The sequence below is a fragment of the Brassica oleracea genome, chromosome C7, assembly GCF_000695525.1.
Source record: "Brassica oleracea var. oleracea cultivar TO1000 chromosome C7, BOL, whole genome shotgun sequence".
Classification (NCBI taxonomy): domain Eukaryota; kingdom Viridiplantae; phylum Streptophyta; class Magnoliopsida; order Brassicales; family Brassicaceae; genus Brassica; species Brassica oleracea.
This window is the reverse complement of record NC_027754.1, coordinates 34,559,634-34,581,902: the sequence shown is the minus strand read 5'-3', so window position 1 is coordinate 34,581,902 and position 22,269 is coordinate 34,559,634. Positions and strand designations below refer to the sequence as shown.

Sequence of the window (22,269 nt, the reverse complement as noted above, 5' to 3'; positions counted from 1 at the left end):
ATATTTTTTTTCATCTTTAGCGAATTCACCTTCATGAATCATGAATCATGAACAAGATGGGTTTTATAACGAAACATAATATAAGCCCAGGCCCATAGTAAAGGTCCAATAAGATTGCTTCTACTCTGAGGTTAAGAACAAAAACAAAGAGAAGAAAAAAGGAAAATCAAACGGAACTAAACGAAGCGATTTTTTTTGGCGAGAGAGCTAAGATGTGTCTCCGTTACTCCCTTTGCTTGATCTTATTCTCTCTCATTTCACTCCAAGGTTTTCATTTACATGTTTAGATCCTCTGCTGTTTCTATTTGCGTCTATCTAATCTTTTATTTGTATTGGATCTGTTTTGTTTTTATAGCTTTTGCCAAGAAGACAGGAGATGTGTCGGAATTGCAGATCGGTGTTAAGGTACATTTTGCTTTTATTTTTTCTCCGAGTACCAAATGAAGGAGCATTGTAGATCTGTATGTTCGATGATCTAAACAACATTGGTTTCTTCTGTTTGATTGTGTTGTGTTCTGCTAGGTAGAGGATCTCTTTTAACAAAGATACTTATAGCTTATTGATTGTTTTCTATGTTTCAGAGATGATAAAAGAGAGTTTGATCCTTGATTTTTTTTTTTTTTTCTTACAGTTTAAGCCAGCAACGTGTGAAGTGAAGGCTCACAAAGGTGATATGATCAAGGTGCACTACAGGGTAAGTTTGCTTAGACCATGTCTCACGAGCAAAATCGGATTCATCACCGTCCTGAAGAAATATTTGGGCACGATGTTTTTGTCACAAAGTATGGCGTTGTTTGACTTTTAGTGTTATGTGGCAGGGGAAACTTACTGATGGAACTGTATTCGATTCGAGCTTTGAAAGGGATGAACCGTTCGAGTTTGAGTTAGGAAGTGGTCAGGTTATCAAAGGTTGGTGGCTTGGTTCTATCCACACCTCTGAATCTCTCCTTTTGATCCATATTCTCTTAATTCCCCCAATGGCAAAATTGGTTGTTTTGGTTGCAGGCTGGGATCAAGGATTGCTAGGTGCGTGTGTAGGAGAGAAGAGGAAGTTAAAGATACCTGCGAAACTTGGATATGGTGAACAAGGCTCTCCTCCAACCATCCCCGGTATATTATACCTTTCATCATTTATAACCCTTATAAACGTGTATTAGATGTACTGAAGAACTCTGGTTTGGTTTCTGAGCTTATAACTAAAGAACAAACTTGCAAACTGCAGGTGGGGCAACACTGATATTTGACACAGAGCTTATCGCGGTAAATGAAAAACCAGCTGGTGGAGAACAAGAACAAGAAGAAGAAGATGTAGACGACACATATGGAGCTGACGAGCTGTGATTGATTCTCTATTCTCCAACCGTTTAGCTTCAGAGTTCCTCTACGAATAAAATGTCTATGTGCGTTTGCTTTTTAATCATTGGATGCTTTTAGTTTTGCTTCTTTCTAAGTTATCAACAATTACTTCGTTTTGGTTTTGTCTTTTGGAGTAGTAAAGAAAGACTAAAGATAAATAAACAGTGAAACTGGGTGAAACGCTTCAAATAAAAAGAAAATTTGTCCCCACTGTAAACCCCATTTTCAGTTATAACAACAATGTTCTAAAAAAAAGTCGAATCGGTAAACTGGCCATAATTTAAATGGATTTAAAAAAAAATCTAATTTATGCAATTCAAATCAGTTTAAAATTGGTTAAATTTGGTATAATTTATTAAAATTAGTTTAAATTGATCTAAACCTATTAAAAGTACGCAATAATATCAGCTCACGACCAAAAATTTAAGTAGTTTTTTATATATAAAATCTTTTATAATTTATTAAATAATTTTATAATTAAATATAGAAAAAAATAAAATATCTAATGTTTTACATTTTAAAATCATTTACTAACACAAAATTTTGAATAATCTACCTGATCGTTAATCCTCTACAGAACGTCTAGTTATCATCTAACCATTTTTAATATTGATTAATAATGATTCCGCACTAACCAATTTTCGACGAACATTCAAAGAGTATCTGCATCTTCGTTTTTATTTGTCCTCGACCAGAAAAAATAGTGACGGTTATAAAAGCAAGACCCGCTCAAAAGGAACTAAAAAAAAAAAAAAGTCACTAACGGTATCTGGAAACATCGGGAGGTTTCAACGGCTCTTGATTGTAGAAAAAAAAAAAAAACAGAATTCTCCAGAACCTCTCTACTCTCTCCCTATAAATCTCATCACAATGTTGCCAACAATCCCCACCTGTGAAAAAATCTCTCAAACTCTCTACACTTTTCCTCATAGTCATACAATCTCTTCTAAGAGCAGAAAAATGGCAGACGATTTCGACATGGAGATTCCGGCAGAGGAGATGGATTTGGATCTCGAGGACGATGCTGAGTCTGATCCTTCCCTGAAAGTGGGCGAGGAGAAGGAGATTGGGAAGTCAGGATTGAAGAAGAAGCTCGTCAAGGAAGGTGAAAAGTGGGACACTCCTGAGAGCGGAGACGAAGTTGAAGGTAATCCTTTAATCACTTAGTCCCTTCTTTTGGTGTCTGATCATGTCTTTGTGTTCAGATTCTGAGGCTCCCTTCTTGCAGTGCACTATACGGGAACTTTGCTGGACGGGACCAAGTTTGATTCGAGCCGTGACAGAGGAACTCCTTTCAAATTCACGCTTGGCCAAGGTAATGTTGTTTGTGGAAGCTCGGCGCGGGGTTGTTGTTGTTGTTGGTGTGAGGGATTGTTCTGATTTGAGTTTTGAATTTTGTCTGGTTTGGTTTTGGTCAGGGCAAGTGATCAAAGGATGGGACATGGGGATCAAGACGATGAAGAAAGGCGAGAATGCCGTTTTCACCATTCCTCCCGAGCTGGCATACGGTGAAACCGGTTCGCCGCCAACCATTCCTGCGAATGCTACTCTTCAGTTTGATGTGGAGCTGTTATCGTGGAGGAGTGTTAAGGATATTTGTGGTGATGGTGGTTTGTTCAAGAAGATTATTGCGGAAGGAGAGAAGTGGGAGAAGCCGAAGGACCTTGATGAAGTGTACGGTGAGTGTTCTTCGGTTCAGATGATTATAGTTTGTTTCTTGGCTAGGGAGCATGATTGTTATTGATTTTGTGGTTTGATACTGTTGCAGTCAGGTATGAAGCTAGGCTCGAGGATGGAACTGTTGTGGGAAGATCTGAAGGTGCAGAGTTCACTGTCAAGGATGGTCAGTGTTGTATTTTCTTGACTGAGAGGATTATTTTCTGCTTAATGGTTAGGATTTGGACTAAAGGGTTATATAATGCATCTTTATGAAACAGGCCATTTCTGTCCTGCGATTGCTAAGGCTGTCAAGACCATGAAAAGAGGGGAGAAGGTGCTCCTAACTGTTAAGCCACAATGTGAGTGCTTTTCTTGTTGATGGTTGTCCTTCTTTAGCGGAAATGCTGTGAATTTAGATGTGTCTGACATGTGTATGTGATCTATGTAGATGGCTTTGGGGAAACTGGAAGACCGGTGTCTGATGGTGTTCAAGCTGCAATCCCACCAAACGTGACTCTTCAGATAGACCTTGAGTTGGTTTCTTGGAAGACGATGGTGGAAGTAACCGATGACAAGAAGGTCATTAAGAAAATTTTGAAGGAAGGAGAGGGTTATGAGCGTCCGAATGAAGGAGCAGTTGTCAAATGTAAGTGTAAAGAGTTCACAAAAGCTAAACTAATTTTCTGCCATCTGACGACTCAGTCATGTGATTTATTGCAGTGAAGTTGATTGGTAAGCTTCAAGATGGAACTGCGTTCTTGAAGAAAGGTCACGGAGAAGACGAGGAGCCGTTCGAGTTCAAAACCGATGAAGGTATAAACAGAGAAGCTCAGATTTCGTTTACTATTGCAATTGTCACGATGATTATATTGAAAAGATAAAAAAGCATTGCGTGTTGTGCAGAACAAGTTATTGAAGGGCTGGAGAAAGCTGTGATGGGCATGAAGAAGGGTGAGGTGGCTCTCATCACCATCTCTCCTGAATATGCCTTTGGTTCCTCTGAATCAAAACAGGAGCTAGCTGTAATACCGCCAGGCTCGACAGTGTGCTACGAGGCCGAGCTGGTATCCTTCATTAAGGTGAGAGAGTCTTTATTTACTTTCAAGTGTTACCTCTTTCTCCGTGGATACTTGTGAGCTAATATCGCCTTCGTTTGTAATGTTGCAGGAGAAAGAGTCCTGGGACATGATCACACAGGAGAAAATAGAAGCTGCCGGCAAGAAGAAGGAAGAAGGGAATACTCTATTCAAGGCTGGAAAATACGCAAGAGCTTCAAAAAGATACGAGAGGGTCAGGACTCAAGCCTGTGCCTCTTGCTATGTTTGTTAAAATGAAAATCATGCTTGGGTTTAGAATATAACATCAAGTTTTGTATGCCAGGGTGTCAAGTACATAGAGTACGACTCCTCTTTCGATGAAGAGGACAAAAAGAAGGCTAAAGCTCTGAAGATTGCTTGTTACCTGAACAATGCAGCTTGCAAGCTGAAACTGAAAGATTACAAAGAGGCAGCAAAATTGTCCACGAAGGTATTGGAGATGGATGGAAGCAACGTGAAGGCAATGTACAGGAGAGCAGAGGCGTATATGGAGACGGCTTATCTTGATCTAGCTGAGCTCGATATCAAGAAAGCCCTTGAAATCGATCCGGACAACAAGTGAGAAAGCGTTCTTCATACCTCAATTGTTTTATCTTGCCTGCAGTAAGTGTACTAACATCGTATCTCTACAGGGAGCTGAAGATGGAGTACAAGAAGCTCAAGGAGAAGGTGAAGGAGTACAACAAGAAAGACGCTAAGTTCTACAGCAACATGCTGGCGAAAATGCTCGAGCCACATGTAAGTAGTAGTTTTAAGAAGCGAGTTACCTGGTAGAGATAAGAAAGGCTTTTATTGGACTGATAATTATTATTCTTTGTGTTCAATGCAATTGTGCAGAAAGAAGCACGGAAGGATGCACAAGCGATGAGTATTGACGCCAAGGCATGAGTCGAAACATAAAATGTATTACAAATTTCTGTTTATCCCATTTTGTAAAAGATCTTGGTGTGTGGTACTGTTGTGGATGATTTTGCTAATAATAAAAGCAAACTTTGTAATAAACAGTCTCCGAGTTCTTTACCAACACCGTCTTGCGGTTCAAAACAACCACAAAGTTATGTATTACAGACAACCTTCCTCTCCATATACGATCTTCTTTGACTTACCTTTGTTTATACTCCAGACTTCGCAATTTTCTCAGTTCGATTCTACCTCTTGTTCAGAAAGCCTCAGTTAACAACACTGTTTCTGTTCCTACCTAAGATCTTGAAACTTGGGGAGTAAAAATAAGTTGTCTATCTCAGAGTCACAATGACATTGTTAGCAGTTGTAATCATGTTTTTCTCTAAATTGGAAGACCACCAAACAGTGGTAGTGACTGCTAAGCTTGTAGTGATTTGACGTGTGCTTCAGGTGTTAAGCTTTCCAGAGAGTTTAGAAAACTGAACTGGCTTGTTCCCCGCAACGGAAGTCACTCCTTGGAAGAAGAGGAAGTAGAAGTGTGCCCACTTGAGCTGACATAAGCTTCTTAACAAAGCTGCCAACAGTAACAATGCTAGTGCCGGTTTTATTCTAGACCGACGGTTCCTTCTGGTACTGCGGCTACCGCCTCCTTACTTCACGTTCCTAACTTGTTAATTAGCTGGCTTAGTCCTGAATCAGATGTTGGATGTTTGTTGGACCAACCTCTGGCAAACGAAAGTAATATTTAGATGGGCTTTGAGAATTGTCAAGAAAGTAACCTGTAGGGTCATGCAGTATGGTACGTTTTCGGACTAGTCCACGGACTAGTCCACTCTGTAGTACTAAGTGTGTTCTTCCCGGAGCCGACCGGATCAGCCGATAGGGTTTACCAAAAAAAAAAACCCTAGATATTTTGGTGCTTACATCGACCTATAACTAGATTAACAGAAGCCCTAGAATGAAGTTAACTTGTAGGGTTTTTGTTGTATCACTTAAACCATTTCTATGCTACTAGTTTCATTTGTTGTATTTTTTTCAAAAGTTAGGTAAATATTTGTATACGTAACTCTATAGTACAGTATGCCAGTTTTATAAATAATCTGCAACGAAATTCAAACTTAAGTCGGTAACAACCCCCATCTAAATCAATCAAAACAATCTGGCTAGACTATAAATTTCGTCGTATACATGCAACATGTATCTGTAGATGCATGAACCTGAAAATAGAAATATACGAATGCAAAGGAAACGTCCACTGGTTTGATATTCATTTCTAGATAGCAATCGAGGAAGTGCCGTGGCACAATCTGTGGTTCCACTAAGTTATGTGTCTTGGGAAAAAAAAGCTATTAAATTACATATCGCCCACCAAAGTGTATTTTAAGAGGAACATTTTTTTTTTTTTTAATAAATTTTAAGAGGAACATACTATCGGATATCGATCAATTTGACTATGAAACTCTTAGAAATTTATATAACCTTTCGTTGATTAAAACATACTTATGTGATAGTTTGACCTAGCTTTATGGTGATTAATTGACTATAAAAATAGTGTACAAATCCAACCATAAAAACTATTTACGTTTTGTTTTCCAAGATCTTTAGAAAATAACGTACAATGTTTTTGCAAAACTGCCCTGGAATTGTGTCAATCAACTGGAGTAACACTTTGGGTAAGCAAATTTTTATTCAGCATGGTCTCATATTTTATATATCCTTTTCATGCAGTAATGTTTAACTCTTGGTCAAGTTCTTGTTTCTTCTCTAATTAGTTAGCTCGTATTTTATGTATTTCATTGAATTCTTCTTCTCGTTTCTCTTGTGTTGTTTTAGTTTTTGTTTCTTTTCGCTGCTAGTTAATTATCTATATAATTTTTGTTAAAACAATTGGTTTAAAATTTAAGGTATTTACACACAAAAAGATGAATGGACCATAACCATAATAATGTATAGGCCATTTGAGATATGTTCAAACAAAGAAAGAATAGGCCTTTGGTCGACATAACATAACATTAAGTGATTTGCCACTATGCAACATTTCAGGGATAAAAAAAAAAGTGCATGTCACATGAAGATTGTCATTACTCCGAACAAGTTTTTAATGTCGTTAAAGTTCCGAGTGAGATGCAACTACTCTTCAATAATACCAATACTATAGAATATATAGACCACCCACATTCAAAGCATCTTCTTCTTTCTTTTTTTTTCTAGCTTTCAAATACAATATATTAAAGCATTAGTAAATTAAGCAAATTAATTCACCCTAACCTATTCCAATATATGTTCAATAATTCAATCCGTAATTTTTTATATGTAAAATTAAAGCTGCAACTGAAGACCAATAAAAGCAGAAAGGATTATTAACTTACTTTAGAGATTTTTTTTAACAACTTCTCAATTATGATAATGAAAGTAGTTGGTGATTAATTTAATCCATTATCATTATTCCTTGAGCTAATTCCACGAATCAGAGTCCATACATGCCCATGTGATTGCTGATTTTTTAATTCCCTTTCACACTAAGAATTCATCAGTTAATCATCGTATATAACAGACACGATTATACGTATAATTGATTTATTATTACATTGTAGATGATTAATTGTTGGTTATTGAATGAATGTGTTTATCTATCCAGCTTTCACGCGTCAAAATTGTGAAGAAAACACACACTATAATACACATGTGTAAAATCTTGTTTTACTTACTCGTTTTGTGCGATTAAAAATATACCAAAGAGTTAATTTTCTTATAAACCAACTACGTTTGGTTGAAATCACATCAACTTACAAGGCAAGATTGTGTAATACTCAAACTATCAACCACCATTTTCCTGAAAATGGAACATGTACGTCGTTGATCAATCAATAGAGATTAGATGTCTAGTCTTATTAGTACCTAACGCCTTCTGGAATCATGTTGTTTATATATCTGATAATGAATTTTAATAAAACCTACATAATATTGAGCTACTACTAGAGTAATTAACGTAATTATTGATAAGAGAAGTATATTTAGCTGATTGAATTATTTATTGTTTATAGGATTTCACCGGTAAAAGAAAACAAGAGCGGAAGAGAAGCTTCTGCGTTTTCTCAATAGACACATACACCTAAAAATCACAATCGGTCCATTTAATTTCCATAACTAACAATTAAAACCCCATTATAAATGTGTTTTTCAAATCAATCCTCCACTTCATAGACAGTTATCTCCAGAGATAAAGACATAACACCGCACACAGCTGGTTAACATTACCAAATATCAAATCAACAAGAATCTAGGAATGAAAGTGATGTCGACCAATTTAGAGATAAAAAGTATGAAATTAAGGATAGGATAATAATCATCTTAATCAAGTTTATCAGATTACAGTCCATTATTACGAATTGATTAATCATGCAAATATAACTTTTTGCTTCATGATATTTGTCGGAAAGTTCTTTTCGTAAAGTGTATGATGTAAAAGAACTAGACTTGGACATAATCACATACTATTTCTTGTAAACTTGATTTCAATCTACCAAAAAAGTATAATTATGTGGAATACTTTTGCATAGGATCCAAGTTAGGGTTAGTATCGCCGTTCACTTACTCTAAAATATAAAATAGTTTTTTTGTTTAGATTAATTATCTTGGATTGTGGTGGAAGATTATGAACTTACAATGATATCAAATCAGAAAAGCAAAAAGAATCCAAAGATAAACAATACAATTGAACCCTAATGATGAACAGAAAATTACATAATTTGATTAAGAAGGGTAAAGTAAGATAAAAGTAAAAATATGTTACTTTCATAAATGTGTATATATATGATGATGCTGATGAGTATATGAATAAATCACAGAGATTGGAATGGTTATGTACACCCATCAATCTTTTTTCTTCTTATTATCTTCCTTGAGACCTTGAAAATAAACTGGTTGATCAAAGCTCAATTTTCATGTTTTGAGATTGAGATTCATGGTTGGGGTTATGTGCCACTCCCATCCCTACAATACTTTGTAAATCTTCTTCGCTAAACATTTGGTACTGAAAAAAACACACGACAAAAGGATATGTTAGAACCATCTTACTATATTAAAATGGAACAAAAGAAGAAAAGTTAAAGCTTTGATCAGAAAAAAAAAAAGAACAAAAGTTGAAGAATAATTTAGAAACCTGAGAAATTGTGTCAGTGAATTGGGTGAGTGTTGGTAAATGGGTGAAGCCTCTGGCTAAGGCAGAGGGTTCCAGTGATTTCATAGGAGAATGGAGCATCATGTTATTGGAAGAAAAATTGGTATGTAACTGTGAATTATTATTATAATTATGATGACTTAGAGACTCTAATCGGAGTCCTGATTCATGCACCCGGCTGCCGCTTGATGAGATCATCTGAAGAAATTCAAAATTTATAAAAATATGAGATTGTATTTTTAATGAAAGAAAAAAATAGAAAAGGTCCTTTCTAAAAGAAATTTTAAAAAGTTAACGAAAAGTAATTAGGATTAATGCTAATGGGCCTAATGAAAAAAGGTATTGTTAACACAACGACAAAAAAGTACTACTAAAAATGATAACTATCAATTTCAAATGATAATAATTAATGGTTGTTAATTGATGTTAATGTTTAAGGTGACTTACAGCATCCTTTGACACAAGAGCGTCCACGTTAAATTCCAGCCTGGTGTCGTTCACTGATGATAACTTCATTGACAAGAACTGCCAATTATTAAAACAAAAAATATTAGAGAGATTAATTGCAAAATAGTTAATATTCGGTGATTAATGAAACAATTAATTAGATTTAGATGAAGCAAACAAAATACTTTAATAATAATACCTCAACTTGTCTTTGCAATGATTGTACATAGTTTATAATTTCGTCCAGCATCAGTGCCTTTCCAGTAACCTTTCATCGTATACAAAAGAAGAAGAAAATACATTAATCACCCTAATTACGCTAATCAACAATCATATCCGAAACTAAAATTTCTTTTACCTTATTGCACCCAGGCACAAGATCTTGAAGCAGCTTCATCCTTTCACCAATTTTCTCCCTCCGAACCTAAACTCACGAATAAAACACTAATCAGACCAATTTCTAATCTCATACTAAACCAGAAATTAACATAGCTAATTTAATTTAAATCTTAATTACTGAAAAACAAAGAAAATGGTCAAAGTAAAAGAGAATTACTCTTTCGGCAAGACTGTGACTGTCGGTGGCTTGGCCTCGCCGAGCACGAACATGGATGTAATCTTTAGGAGGCTCAGGTGGCTTTGTGTCATTAGTACCTTTGTTCCCTTCTTCTTCGTCTCCTTCGTCCTTTCTTCTCCTTTTCCCTCCCTTTTCTTCTGAAACTTCTTTCCTTTCCGCCGTCTGAGAAATTGAACATTATTCATAAAGTTAATTACTTTATGTAAAAGCATGACTTTTCAGAGAACTGGGTTACTCGAAAAAACGTTAAAAGTACAAAACTTTGCGGGAAAATCTAAAGAAAAATAGTAACTTTGCGTAAAAAAATTGATTTACCTTTGAGAAACTGGGCGACGGCGAAGCGGCGGGAAGAGGGTTTTCCTTAGATTTCCCTTTGGAAACGGATTTTCTCTTCCGGGAGAACTCTCCGGGGAGTTTCGGAGGTGAATCGCCGGCGGGGATCATCGGCCTAGAAGCGGAAGCGAACTCCGGAGAAGCAAGGGCCTTGAGAGCCGGCGTGCTGGAGACACGTGTCAGTTTCCCGGAGTTCACGATCTCGCCGTTGTTAACGGGGATGCCGGAGTTAGTTCTCCCGTTAAAACTCCGGCTACCGAAGCAAGAGAACTTCGCCGCCCTCTCCGCAAACCCCGGATCACCCGAGAATTCCGTCAACGGCGCCGTTCTGTTCATCATCGGCGGCGGCGAGCTCATCGGAGTCGCGTAGCACGAGGCGGAGCGAGAAACGTTCCCGTTCATCGGAGCTCCGCAGATGTCGCCGGAGGTGTTCCCGATGTTACCAAGCTTTCCGATGAGTTCTCTGATAATGAACCCATCGCCGCCTCCGCCGGAGAAGTTTGAGTTCGACGGCGTCGGCGAGGAGACGAGTGAGCTCAGAGCAGAGTCGAAGATGCTCTGCTGTTGTTGTTCCGTTGACTTTTCCCACATGAAGCAATCCTGCGGCGGCGAGTTCCGAGCGAGATTCGGATCCATCAAGGCCCAGTTAAGCATCGCAGATGATGAAGACGGTTGTTCAAAATGCATCGCCATCTCTGACGGTGGAGGAAGCTCTGTGTTCATAAACAGCTCGTTGTCCATTCTCGCAGTTTCTTATCAAACACCAGAGATCTAAATTCTATTATAAGATACTAAGTTATGCAGAAAACAATAACAGATACTAAACCACGTAATATAATAGTCAAGACGTTCACATCAAGATGAGGTTTGGAGTGTGCCGGAGGAGAAGAAAGAGCGTAAATGGTAGGGAGATGCTCAAGTGGTGTAACGGGGTTTATATAGTTGTATTGTATAGTACAAAGATTAAACAATTAATTATGTTTTTATCTATAATCATTTAACTGATTTAATTTTTAAAAAAATAGTAAATCAATATCAATTTGTGTGCTGCACCGTAACGTCCGGAGATTAGGAGTTGTTGCCGGGCCTTTGACGTTGAGCGATATTGCTAATAAATATGTAAATTGTATTACAAATATCGACGTAGAATTCTACATGAACGTCTAGAAAATAACTACTGAAAATGTCAACTGAAGAAAGTCTACTATAAGGGGTTTGGGAGGTGACTATTTATTTTCGTATTCTTCACCGTTTTCTTCTCTGTCGGTTCTTTCCGACCAAAGGTGGGTCGTGTCGTTGATCTCTTCTGGTTCTGGTAAAGATTCTCTTTGCCTTAAGATTTGTCCTTTGCCTTGGTGAAGCTCTCTTTAAAACGTGTTTTCTATATTGTTCACAAGCACGGACGGTCTCGTTCGTTTTTTTTTTGTCTGAAGGAACAATACTAATTAAGCATCTCTTATTGATTAGATATTCTCCAATTTATATATTGGGAGAAATATCCATCAATGGCTAATTCATTGGATATTAACTGATACAACTCTTGTAACAATCTCTGATAGACTTGGTTGTATTTTACGCTCCGATGTGTTCTTTCAGACCTCTTAATTATTTCTTTCAGGCTCTCCTTGACATCTGGAATCTTCGAATATGCCTGTTTACTTGACTTTCAATTTCCTATTCTCTTTTGAACTTCATCCAACATTTCTGTCGTTCTTTTTTTGCTGGAAATGGCTGATCACCAATTTGTGCTTTGATACATTGTTTTATTGGTAAGTTTAGCTTCTCTTTTTCTAAAAGAAACCAAGATTTAACACAGGGCCGGTTGAGATAGGGGGCGAGCGGTACGACCATCCCGAGCCCAATCCGTTGTCCTTCTATTTCTTAATAAATAAAGATCCGAATTTTTAAAAAATACATGTATTTTTATATTAAAAATTAAAAAGAGGTCTAATTTTTTTTTATATGAAAGTATTTTTTTTATTTCCATAGATTTAATTTCAAAAATACTTCTGGTATTTTGAAAAAAAATATATATCTATCAGATTTTTTAAAAAAAAAATAATAGTTTAGAAATTAAATTTTTTTTTTGCTTCAGAGCTCAGGATACCATTGAGCCGGTCCTGATTTAACATATACCAATCAAACAATCATTGGGCTCAACAAGTGGGGGTGGGGGAGGGGAAGGAGACAAAAAAATATATTGCGATGTAAGAAAATCAAGTTGAACGAGCAGAGTTCATGCCGCCGCTTGGTAAATAATGGCATTAAATTCCACAGCCTTCTCGGATTTGGTCGGGTTAAGTTATGAGACCGACCTAGTATTTAACTGCTTATAGATTATTTTAATAATAAAAAGACTAAAAAACATTATCTCTCTTTACTGCATCAATAACAATAAAAGATTGAGTAGAAATCTTGGACTCTTATATGATAAAAAATTATTTGATGAGGTGACGTGAGCTTCGTCTGCATGGCTCTCTAGTGAATTCTTGAGTTCGACTCTTGACTCTAAATATACGTCTTGTGTCACCTAGTTTTGTTTATATTTGGGCTTTGAACATTTATAGGCCCAATACATCTAACCTATAATAGCAGTCTCTTGTTCCGCAGCCTGTAAAAACTACCGACCCTTTCAACGCGTAGACTTCATTTGTGCAGTGCTGGTTACAGATAGATCAGCCGCTACATTCATAGTCTTATAGGTTATAAGTTAACAAGAAGTACAAGTAAGATAAAGAAACTAAAATAATATATAATTGTTATTTTACGACATTAATTGTGGATAAAATGGATATGCATGTACAGTACATGTATGAATGCAATTGGTTAACATCTAGGAAACACAATGATGTAACATTTGCCTAACGACTCATGTTGACAAAAATTTGGGAGAAGTAGGTTTGGTGAAGTACAGTTTTGAAAATTGTACTGGATAAGGTTTGTGTACACACTCTTTATTGCGTGATTGTTTTTTTTACTTAATGACCTTTTATACGTACCTCTATGCTTGAATCCTGATAAACTAACCAAACAGACTGAAGAACGTATTATATAAAATGAAGATGATGCTGAATATGAACTATACAGAATATACTTTTTTGCGTTGGCACATTCTAATTGTAAAGTTCACAACAACATGTCTCTTGAAAAGGGGGCTTATGAGGGCTGATCCAATTGTTCTTCAGGAAGTCTACACAGTTGTTCTCGAACACGAGACGCCAATTCAGATGCTTCCTTGTCCAGTTTCAGTGTGTGTCTATGCAAGCTCTGTTATAAAAAAAAAAAACCACCAAATCAGACAACTTTCATAAGCCTATCATAATCTAGTGTTTCGATGATGATTCGATCATGTTTTGTACCTCAGAAGTCCATAAACAGTCACGTTCTTTACGCGGGATTATGTGAATGTGTGTCTGCAAAAAGAAAGAGAAGTGTTTAACAAAAACTTCACTCCTCACTCCTCAGGTATTAAGAGAAATGTAAGTATGTTGCTTACGTGAAATATGACTTGTCCAGCTGCTGCTCCGTTGTTAACCAACAAGTTAAATGAATCTGATGAAACAGTAACCAAACGAGAATCAGAATCTTGGTTAATTGACGAATCTACCTTAAGATGTTCAAAGATTCCCGAACGTATAGTAAGAATACATAAGAACATGAGAACAACAAGTGGCTAAACCAAATGCAGATTGTTTTGGAAGATTAGACAGAACATACCACTGTCTGTAGCTTTGACGATGGCGTTACTGATAAGAGGCACTTTAGAACACATGGCAGCAACTACCTGCATGCTCCTTGGAGGAGACCTCTAATCAAATATCTTATACACTCGCATATACATACTTTCTGATGTAAATAAAAATTTGCCAACAAAGCAGATATTCAAAAAAAGCAAAAACCTTGAGCAAAAAAAAATAAAAAAAAGAAAGAAAGAAAGAGGAACTTACTGAGGGAGGTGTTTCCTCTAAAGTTGGATAATGTAACTTTGGAATGATAAGTGAGTGCCTGAAACATGCCACAGATTATTAAAAAAAAGTTGATAGCTTTTAGAATTCAATAAAGCAAAAAAGCATATTCATAATGCAATCCACTAATCAAAAATTCGAGGGCTTAAGCATAGTCTTAGCACTAAATAGTCAAAACTCTTCTCACAAGAAGGTAAGAGTAGAATGAGAATTTGATTACCCGTGGATAAGTGGACTCGTGTCCAAAATACACAAACACATATCATCCTCGTACAACTGCTTCCCAAATAAAGAGAGACTTTTGTTAGTTCTGTTATGTGCCTAAGGAACTGGAAAGAAAACAGAAAGTTTAGACCTTGAGACATGGAGACTCGCCACGGACAATCTTGCAGAAAATGCAGTCGTTTTGGAGATTGGATGATTCCGCCTTGTCTTCGCTGGAGCTACAATCGGAAACCCTGAGAATCGAGTCTCGGGGCGGGTAAGGACCAGCTGGGTTGAGATGAGAACAGAGGATCGCGAGTCTTCTAGCTTCCATGAAAATAGATGACTTTTTTTTTAATTTTATTTGAAGAATACGATTCTTCTGATATAGAACACAGCAAGTGAAGAAGATCGAGAGGAGAAGAGTGTGTGTGGGTGTGGGAGAGTTGCTGTTTTGTTTTATCCACAACCTTCCATGTGATTGATGACTCTCTCTCTCCCTGTTCTGTCTGTCTGTCTTCTGTTTTATTCCGTTAATAATCAAATTAATCTCCAAATATGATTTGGAAGATTTGTTGATGGCCCATCTCCAAACATCAATGATGGGTTTGTTTGTATATGACCCATGATGATGTTGGGCATCAGAGTTTGACTCCTCTGAACTCTCTCTAGGCCCAAAAGTCCATATGTCTACAAGAGCTTTACTGATGGTATGATAGTATATTTGTAAATGATTAAAATTTTGATTTGGTTATTTATGTTATCAAAATACATTTATTTTTTTTATTATTTATTTAAAATATATTTAGGTGTTAAATATATTTAATCTGGAATAGTAAAATAATTAGTGATCTATCGAGAAGTGATTCACCATATCTTAACATGGAATTTCCATGGAATAGGATGTAAAAAGCCTGAACCAAACCGAGTCAAACCGAACCAACCGAACCAAAATCGTTACAAACCAAAACAAAATATATTATCAAACTATTTGGTTGAAGATTTTCCCAACCCGAATGGTTCGGTTTGGTTCGGTTTTAAACCGAACCAAACCAAAAAATCGATGTGTTTTTGTAATTATTTAAATTAAAAATATTAGTAATACTAATATACCAAAATTCTAATACTAAACCCACATATTTTTTATTTTTCACTCATTAGCATATATTCTTCTAACCTAATATGTAATCATCAAAAGATTTGATTTACAGAAAAATAGAAAAGTATGTATTCTTATATTTTTATATATGTAAACTAGGTGTCTTCCTGCACCATGTGCAGTAAAAAAACTTTAAAATATTTTTTAACAGATAAATTTAAATTATATTTTAAAATAAACTTTTATTAATATTGTAAATTTTCTTTTTCGTATCAATATTTTAATATAAATTTCATTTAATTAAACATAAAAAATATATTTAAGAATATGCATGTATATATTTGAAATTATAATCTTAGATAGATTTTTCTATCTATTAATTTTAATTAAATATATTAAATAAATTTGTAAAAGTTGCATAATTACCAAAAATTAAAATTAAACAATATTTATAAAATTTGTAGATATATAAGAAAATAATGATTTTACGATTAAATTTTTATAATTTTCTAAAAAATTGTATACATTTTTGAAAATTTTAGTAATAAAATTGTATAATTTAAAAATATATAATTAAATTATATTTCAAAATTTATAATGTCATATTTGAATATATTTATTTTAATGATGATTTATGAGTTATTCTCATATTCTAAAAAAAATTTCAAAAATATAAATTGACATTAAATGTAATATATGAGTTATTACCATATTTTAAAATATTTACCAAAAATATAAATTAACATTAAATGCAACTGTCCATGTCATATTAAGCTATAAGACATGTCATCAATTTCAGTAGTCATGTCATATTTGTTTTGTAAAATTGATTGTATAAAGGACATGTGGCAAAATCACTTCGCAAATATAGTTTAGGGGATGTGGATGTTAAATCTAAACCTAAAGAATTTTTTATTAAAAACAAAAGTTGTTCTCCGTAGCGTCTTTTTCCTCTGCGTCTCCTGCATATTTTTCTTACATCCAGATTTTTTTTGTGGTGTCAGTTCTAAATAACTTCATGTGAAAAGAATATACTAGGTTTATGATAATGGAATCATGGGCTGAGAGTAGTAAATATATAAATATATACTCGTATAGTTTGTGTATGACATATATACTCGTTATTGATTTGTTGCAGATTTTTTGATGATATCACATTAAAGATGATTTACTATAGACTTTTTAATGATATAAGAAACATTATTAATGATGTTGGTTTTTTGTATACTTTATTTAACTTTCATTTGTTTTAATTCATATATAATTTTGTGACCTTTTTAAATGTTTTTGTTTCAGTTTTATATTGAATTTAGTTCACATAGTTTATGTTTACATAATTTATGTTTTAAAACATAATTTTTCTTAGACAAATTAAACTAAGAGGAACTTAATTAAACCGATACAAAAAATAAATCAAACCGAATACAAACCAAACTGAATACAAACCGAACAGAACACAAACTGAATCAAACGAACTATGGTTTACTTCAGTTGGAAAAATACTAGAACTGAACTAACCAAACCGAACCTAACCAACTGAGAAAATAACAGAAGTGCCCACCCCTAGAATAGATATATCGAACTAAAAAAACTTTGTAGAATTATGGGAAGTGCAAATACAAAAACTAGATTATATAGAATATAACTGATTCCAAAAATAAGGAACTTGGTAGAAATGATTAAACCTATTGTATTGGAAACGATATGACCAAACCATACATTGCAATTAGCAAACCTTAAAACAAACATTCTCTGTCAATTTGGGGTCTCTGCACACTTCTTGTCGAATAGAGTACATTCTTCCTGCTTTATTATGTATTGTGCTCCTTGTAACACTTGTAATGATGATGTACTATTTATTATAGTTATACAAATTCGAGTGTAATAAATCCGATGTTGAATACAGACGTTGGTCATTTACAAACCTAAGAGAAAGAGAAGCTCTTAAAATATTTTGCTAAAGATGAACATCAAATTATTATGAACCAAACAGTTTGAATTGGACCCAAATAGATATATAGAAGCATCGTTCCTCGTTCAGATTCATCACGTTTCCACGTTTACAGGTTCTTATCAATGCACAAGAGCTCAACTTCATCTCACCATAAAAAAGTTAGAAAATGGCCATTATAAAAGATCATGGTCCCTCAATGGTAGGGATGTTTGTTTATTAGGCGTGGAGACTTTTTACAAAGAGACAAGTGGTCGACGTTGCTCCACTTTCGCGTTAACGTTGACGTTGAAGCATTAAGATTATCAATCATACAGAGTCAACAATTTCTGCTCCATTTATATTGACCTTCATGTGATGCCATCTAGAAATCTCCCAGCTAATTAATATTTCCTTTTTATACATTCTGATCTATTTTGTCATTAAACAAATACCAAAATACCAATCTCTGGTGAGGGCATAAGTTGACCAATTCATTAGTTTGATTGGTCACAAGTATTTGGCTGCTATATAGACTTGTCTGTGTATCATATATATTTGTATTTTATTTTTATAAAACAATAATTTTCCAACTTCCAACTTGCCTATGTGCGTTTTGACCGACTTTTAAAGATACACGTTCTAGAATAGATAACGTTTCGGTTTCTATAAAATAGGCTCTCCTCCTAGTGAACAATTCAAGATATACACCCACAAAAAAAAAGTAGTTTATTAAACCAAAAAAATGAAGACATTCATTGCCAGATGTCTCCTTCTATTGGCCCTTGTATGCAGCTGCTCCGCAGCAGATTCAATATGGGACCTCTGCAACAAAAACTCAAACGTCTCAAGCAGCAGCCAAATCTCCAAGAACATCGATTCTATCCTCGCTACCCTCGTCTCAAAGACTCCTTCACAAGGCTTCGTTACAACAACTTCCTCAAGTTACAACAAGAAAGATAATGTCTACGGACTTGCTCAATGCAGAGGTGACATCAGCAAGACCGACTGCACCACCTGCATCCAAGACGCTGCCAAGAAAATCCGTGAAGTCTGTCCGAACCAATCTGACGCAAGGATCTTGTACGACTTCTGCTTCTTACGTTACAGCCAAGAGAATTTCATTGGGAAGCTAGACACGGGTGCTGGTCTCATATACTACAACGTCGCTAACGTAACCGAAACAGACCCCAAAACGTTCGATAATGAGCTTGGGAAACTCTTTGATAAAATTAGGTCTGAAGCGGTTTTGCCTGAGAGTCAAGGTTTAGGTAAAGGTAAGACAAAGCTGACACCGTTTGTGACACTAAACGGTTTGGTTCAGTGTACTAGGGACTTAAGCGCGTTAGATTGCGCACAGTGTTTTGCAACTGCGGTCCAGAGCTTCATGGGGGCTTGTCACAACAAGAAGGGATGTCGCGTCTTGTATAGTAGTTGCTATGTCCGGTACGAGTTTTACCCGTTTTACTTCCCTCTTGATCCGGCTAAGACCGGCACTAGTGTCGGTACTATTTCTTCCGTTAGGCTCTGATGAGGGCCAGATAACACATATGTGTGCAAACCTTTTACAATAAAATGATAAATAAAATCTCTTTCCTTGTTGCTTCTTTAACGTGTAATGTAAGCAAATTATAAGTTGAAAAGCTATTTGTGTTCTAGATTCCTATCATGCGTGCAAATCATTGGATCGTATACATTTGGTTTATCCAAAAGAACTAAATAGAATTATCACACTTACTAAAAAAATATTAAAGTGTTTATTATTGATATAAAATTGTTAGATTACTTTTTATAACATGTAAGACAAATTATCAAATAAGTTTGAAGATGTAGATGGCCCAGTGTTTCAAATGAATAACAATCTAAAATAGTGAACAAGAAATGAGCCTCGCTCAGTCATATATTGTATTCTAGAAGAAATATACAATGAGCATAAATTATAATTTCAAAATTACGAAAAACTTGTAAAAATAGAGAAAATCCTGAAACTTCCATTAATTATATCTATGGTGAAAGATTATGGAACAGATATGAAATCAGTGATATATTGGCCCTCGCAACCTGCGACGTGCACAAGTTGTTGTACGTTTTGCTGTCAGATTAGCGATTGGTCGCAAATCGCTAGTTATTGTTTGTTTTAATGTCGCGCGACCAGTCACATGTTTAGATTCAAGTAGCTTGAAAAAAACAGCGACAAAAACTTTTAAAAAATTTGATTGTGCGACTGGTTGCAGGTCGCTGATCGCAGATCGCGCAACTCGTAAACGAACATAATTTTAGCCGCAGGTTGCAAGTCACAGATCGCGCGACACGTAAACAAACGTAATCTCAGTCGCAAGTCGCGCGACACGTAAACGAACATGATCATCGACAAAAGTTATAAAGTTGTTTTCTTATAAACTATATAAAATTGCTCACATCATAATACAAAATATGATGTATTTAAACAGTTGAAACAGTTGGTGATGCTAAAATTTGAAATCTATAGGAATTTTTTCGTTTATGACATTTACAGTATGAAAATTAAACAGTAGGTGAGGTGACAGTCAATTCATAAAACAATTTTTTTGACCAGTCTAACTAATAGAGAGATCAATTTCGGTTTGGTAGTTTCAAACCAAACCGAACATATTGGTTCGGGTATTATGCGATACCGGTTTTATTCGTAAACCATAACCCCCCCCCCAAGTAGGTCGTCTCAGCTCTCTCTCTCTTCACTTGCGACGGCTCTCTCACTTAACCACTTTCCCCAGCTGCCGGAAAACACAGCTATGCTCTCCGTCGCTAAACGCCTAAGCTCCGCCGTACCGTCGCTCCGTAACGGCGCCCCCCTTCTCCAATTCTTCAGAACGGAGGCAGGTCAGCCGAGACGGCGAAACAAGTCCCACTCTCCGCCGCTCAAAAAGAAGGAAGAGAAGTCGGAGTGGTGGATCGTGGACGGAGAGATGCACGAGATCGGCGATCACGTCCCTCTCCGCGAGCGATTCACCATCCCCAGAGACAATATCCCCAACAGGCGCCGCAAGCAGCTCCGCGAGCAGTTCATGCGCCGCACCCGCCTCGTCCTCAAAGAATCGGTCTGTCTGCGACTAATCCCTTTTTCACAGTTTTAGGGTTTAGAAGTGGTTGTGATTAGTAATTCTGATGATTTGTAAACGATAGGAGCACGAGCCGTGGTGCAAGAAGTACATGGAGCTGTACAACGAGCTTAGGGAAAACTGGGAGAGGCTTTACTGGGATGAAGGCTACTCCAAGAAGATTGCTAGGGATCATGCTAATTACGAGTCTGCTGAGGAAGATGATGAAGATTTTAATCCATACAGGTTTTTTCTTTTGACCGTTGCTTATTCGCCAGTTTCATGGTGTGTATGTTTATTGATGGATTTGGTTAACTTTTCACTACAGGAATAGGCGGCCATATAATGATCCGACAAAGGTAAAAAAGTTTTGATTTTGTTTTGTTGGTTTCTTGTATTCTTGACATTTGATGATTCCTCTGACAATCTGATGTGATAGCAGGAGCAGGGGTTTGCTAATAGAACAACGCAACAAGGCGATGGTAACTGGGACAAAGTCAATCAAATCCGGGACAAGTTTGAGTATGACAGAGAAAGGAGGATGAGAGAAAAAGGTTTGTTATACACCAGCCAAGTATCTTTTCGTATTCCTGCATGAACAAATGTTTAGCTATAGTATGATATCTGACAAAGTTATTGCGAGTAGTGTGATAACAAAGATGAGCCAAGCATGTTGATCCATTTTTTGTTGCATATAAGTCTGATGCTGGTTTATATCATCAACGGGGAAATTGCTTAGTACATCCTTTAGCTACGGGAAAGGTGAATATGAAACTAGATGGATTATCTTTTCTTATTTACCGTCTGTGCTAGAGGGTGTGGTCGTTTGTGCTTGAGTTTGCATAGCATAGTTATTCAGTTGTTGATCTCTCTGCCGTATAGACTATAAACCAGCTCTGATTTCTGTAGACAGAAGTATTTTGAATATATCTCATATGTATGATTCTTGTGCAAGTTAAGTTTATTTGCTGCCGTGTGTTCTCATCAGTTGTGTTTCTGTAATCTCTCTCTTATGTTGCAGCCTTTGCACCAATGAACGCCGCACCTGACTCTAGAGACTCAAATTGGAATGCACAGAGACAGCCATTTGATGCTGAGAGATACACTCGGGATTGAATTTGATCGTTTTGGCACTATCTATTTCAGTGTGTTAAGGAAATGTTGTTGTAGCAGATGGAGTCATAATCTCTACGCAGTATCCACATAGCTTATTTGGCACAACATGGCTCGCATAAGAGACCGTCGACCACAATACACTTGGAGAAACCGTGCTGCACTGACAGTGTGATTATATTTCCTAAACTATACTTTTTTTGGGAGCATTAGCATCGCGTGTTGTAATCCCCTTCTTCACCTTAAGAGCGTTTTGGATCTTTTGATAAATAACTATGTAGTTCACGTTCACAATCAGAGTAAAATCTCAAACTAATCCAAGGAGACGA

General features: G+C 36.1%; 6 protein-coding genes across 8 annotated transcripts; 4 read left to right on the top strand and 2 right to left on the bottom strand.

Moving 5' to 3' along the window:
* The first annotated feature begins 159 nt into the window (after positions 1–159).
* Positions 160–1,564, top strand: LOC106304089 (peptidyl-prolyl cis-trans isomerase FKBP15-2). The gene is made up of 6 exons (XM_013740477.1): positions 160–267; positions 356–405; positions 632–694; positions 819–909; positions 1,006–1,110; positions 1,223–1,564. Exons 1-6 carry the CDS (start codon positions 213–215, stop codon positions 1,339–1,341), a joined length of 483 nt encoding a protein of 160 aa, XP_013595931.1. The 5' UTR covers positions 160–212; the 3' UTR covers positions 1,342–1,564.
* Positions 1,565–2,227: 663 nt separating this feature from the next.
* Positions 2,228–5,114, top strand: LOC106301979 (peptidyl-prolyl cis-trans isomerase FKBP65). The gene is made up of 12 exons (XM_013738481.1): positions 2,228–2,503; positions 2,585–2,671; positions 2,775–3,035; positions 3,125–3,199; positions 3,294–3,374; positions 3,464–3,661; positions 3,736–3,828; positions 3,919–4,094; positions 4,183–4,305; positions 4,396–4,670; positions 4,745–4,850; positions 4,950–5,114. Exons 1-12 carry the CDS (start codon positions 2,317–2,319, stop codon positions 4,998–5,000), a joined length of 1,713 nt encoding a protein of 570 aa, XP_013593935.1. The 5' UTR covers positions 2,228–2,316; the 3' UTR covers positions 5,001–5,114.
* Positions 5,115–8,666: 3,552 nt separating this feature from the next.
* On the bottom strand, positions 8,667–11,709 carry LOC106301965 (transcription factor bHLH78). Of its 2 annotated transcripts, XM_013738463.1 has the most exons (8): positions 11,407–11,522; positions 10,535–11,330; positions 10,199–10,381; positions 10,001–10,066; positions 9,842–9,910; positions 9,643–9,720; positions 9,178–9,393; positions 8,667–9,048 (listed from the first exon to the last, which is right to left on the bottom strand). In XM_013738463.1, exons 2-8 carry the CDS (start codon positions 11,291–11,293, stop codon positions 8,944–8,946), a joined length of 1,476 nt encoding a protein of 491 aa, XP_013593917.1. In that variant the 5' UTR covers positions 11,294–11,330; positions 11,407–11,522; the 3' UTR covers positions 8,667–8,943. The 2 variants fall into 2 exon arrangements, with proteins under 2 accessions (XP_013593917.1, XP_013593916.1); XM_013738462.1 differs by having other exon boundaries at positions 10,535–11,709.
* A 1,876-nt stretch (positions 11,710–13,585) lies between these two features.
* Positions 13,586–15,199, bottom strand: LOC106303879 (uncharacterized HIT-like protein MT1300). The gene is made up of 7 exons (XM_013740226.1): positions 14,873–15,199; positions 14,738–14,793; positions 14,500–14,557; positions 14,270–14,336; positions 14,049–14,104; positions 13,912–13,965; positions 13,586–13,819 (listed from the first exon to the last, which is right to left on the bottom strand). Exons 1-7 carry the CDS (start codon positions 15,053–15,055, stop codon positions 13,709–13,711), a joined length of 585 nt encoding a protein of 194 aa, XP_013595680.1. The 5' UTR covers positions 15,056–15,199; the 3' UTR covers positions 13,586–13,708.
* Positions 15,200–18,429: 3,230 nt separating this feature from the next.
* LOC106301755 (cysteine-rich repeat secretory protein 55) lies at positions 18,430–19,410 on the top strand. The gene has a single exon (XM_013738225.1). It carries the CDS (start codon positions 18,496–18,498, stop codon positions 19,279–19,281), a length of 786 nt encoding a protein of 261 aa, XP_013593679.1. The 5' UTR covers positions 18,430–18,495; the 3' UTR covers positions 19,282–19,410.
* Positions 19,411–20,439: 1,029 nt separating this feature from the next.
* On the top strand, positions 20,440–22,261 carry LOC106306659. Of its 2 annotated transcripts, none has more exons than XM_013743355.1 (5): positions 20,440–20,827; positions 20,913–21,073; positions 21,156–21,186; positions 21,270–21,381; positions 21,849–22,261. In XM_013743355.1, exons 1-5 carry the CDS (start codon positions 20,522–20,524, stop codon positions 21,941–21,943), a joined length of 705 nt encoding a protein of 234 aa, XP_013598809.1. In that variant the 5' UTR covers positions 20,440–20,521; the 3' UTR covers positions 21,944–22,261. The 2 variants fall into 2 exon arrangements, with proteins under 2 accessions (XP_013598809.1, XP_013598808.1); XM_013743354.1 differs by having other exon boundaries at positions 21,267–21,381.
* Positions 22,262–22,269: the final 8 nt, after the last annotated feature.

What these genes read in the sequence shown, in the direction of transcription:
- LOC106304089 (XM_013740477.1), top strand. Translation starts at nt 213, where the DNA reads ATGTGTCTCCGTTACTCCCTTTGCTTGATCTTATTCTCTCTCATTTCA. An exon ending in AATTGCAGATCGGTGTTAAG is followed by an intron (nt 406 to 631) that starts GTACATTTTGCT and finishes TTTTTCTTACAG; the next exon opens with TTTAAGCCAGCAACGTGTGA. An exon ending in TGATCAAGGTGCACTACAGG is followed by an intron (nt 695 to 818) that starts GTAAGTTTGCTT and finishes GTTATGTGGCAG; the next exon opens with GGGAAACTTACTGATGGAAC.
- LOC106301965 (XM_013738462.1), bottom strand. Translation starts at nt 11,293, where the DNA reads ATGGACAACGAGCTGTTTATGAACACAGAGCTTCCTCCACCGTCAGAG. An exon ending in CGTCGCCCAGTTTCTCAAAG is followed by an intron (nt 10,382 to 10,534) that starts GTAAATCAATTT and finishes TCAATTTCTCAG; the next exon opens with ACGGCGGAAAGGAAAGAAGT. An exon ending in CATTGCAAAGACAAGTTGAG is followed by an intron (nt 9,721 to 9,841) that starts GTATTATTATTA and finishes AATAATTGGCAG; the next exon opens with TTCTTGTCAATGAAGTTATC.
- LOC106301755 (XM_013738225.1), top strand. Translation starts at nt 18,496, where the DNA reads ATGAAGACATTCATTGCCAGATGTCTCCTTCTATTGGCCCTTGTATGC.
- LOC106306659 (XM_013743354.1), top strand. Translation starts at nt 20,522, where the DNA reads ATGCTCTCCGTCGCTAAACGCCTAAGCTCCGCCGTACCGTCGCTCCGT. An exon ending in CATATAATGATCCGACAAAG is followed by an intron (nt 21,187 to 21,266) that starts GTAAAAAAGTTT and finishes CTGATGTGATAG; the next exon opens with CAGGAGCAGGGGTTTGCTAA. An exon ending in AAGGAGGATGAGAGAAAAAG is followed by an intron (nt 21,382 to 21,848) that starts GTTTGTTATACA and finishes CTTATGTTGCAG; the next exon opens with CCTTTGCACCAATGAACGCC.
- LOC106303879 (XM_013740226.1), bottom strand. Translation starts at nt 15,055, where the DNA reads ATGGAAGCTAGAAGACTCGCGATCCTCTGTTCTCATCTCAACCCAGCT. An exon ending in CGTCAAAGCTACAGACAGTG is followed by an intron (nt 14,105 to 14,269) that starts GTATGTTCTGTC and finishes CTGTTTCATCAG; the next exon opens with ATTCATTTAACTTGTTGGTT. An exon ending in CTGGACAAGTCATATTTCAC is followed by an intron (nt 13,966 to 14,048) that starts GTAAGCAACATA and finishes TTCTTTTTGCAG; the next exon opens with ACACACATTCACATAATCCC.
- LOC106301979 (XM_013738481.1), top strand. Translation starts at nt 2,317, where the DNA reads ATGGCAGACGATTTCGACATGGAGATTCCGGCAGAGGAGATGGATTTG. An exon ending in CAAATTCACGCTTGGCCAAG is followed by an intron (nt 2,672 to 2,774) that starts GTAATGTTGTTT and finishes GGTTTTGGTCAG; the next exon opens with GGCAAGTGATCAAAGGATGG. An exon ending in CGAGTTCAAAACCGATGAAG is followed by an intron (nt 3,829 to 3,918) that starts GTATAAACAGAG and finishes CGTGTTGTGCAG; the next exon opens with AACAAGTTATTGAAGGGCTG.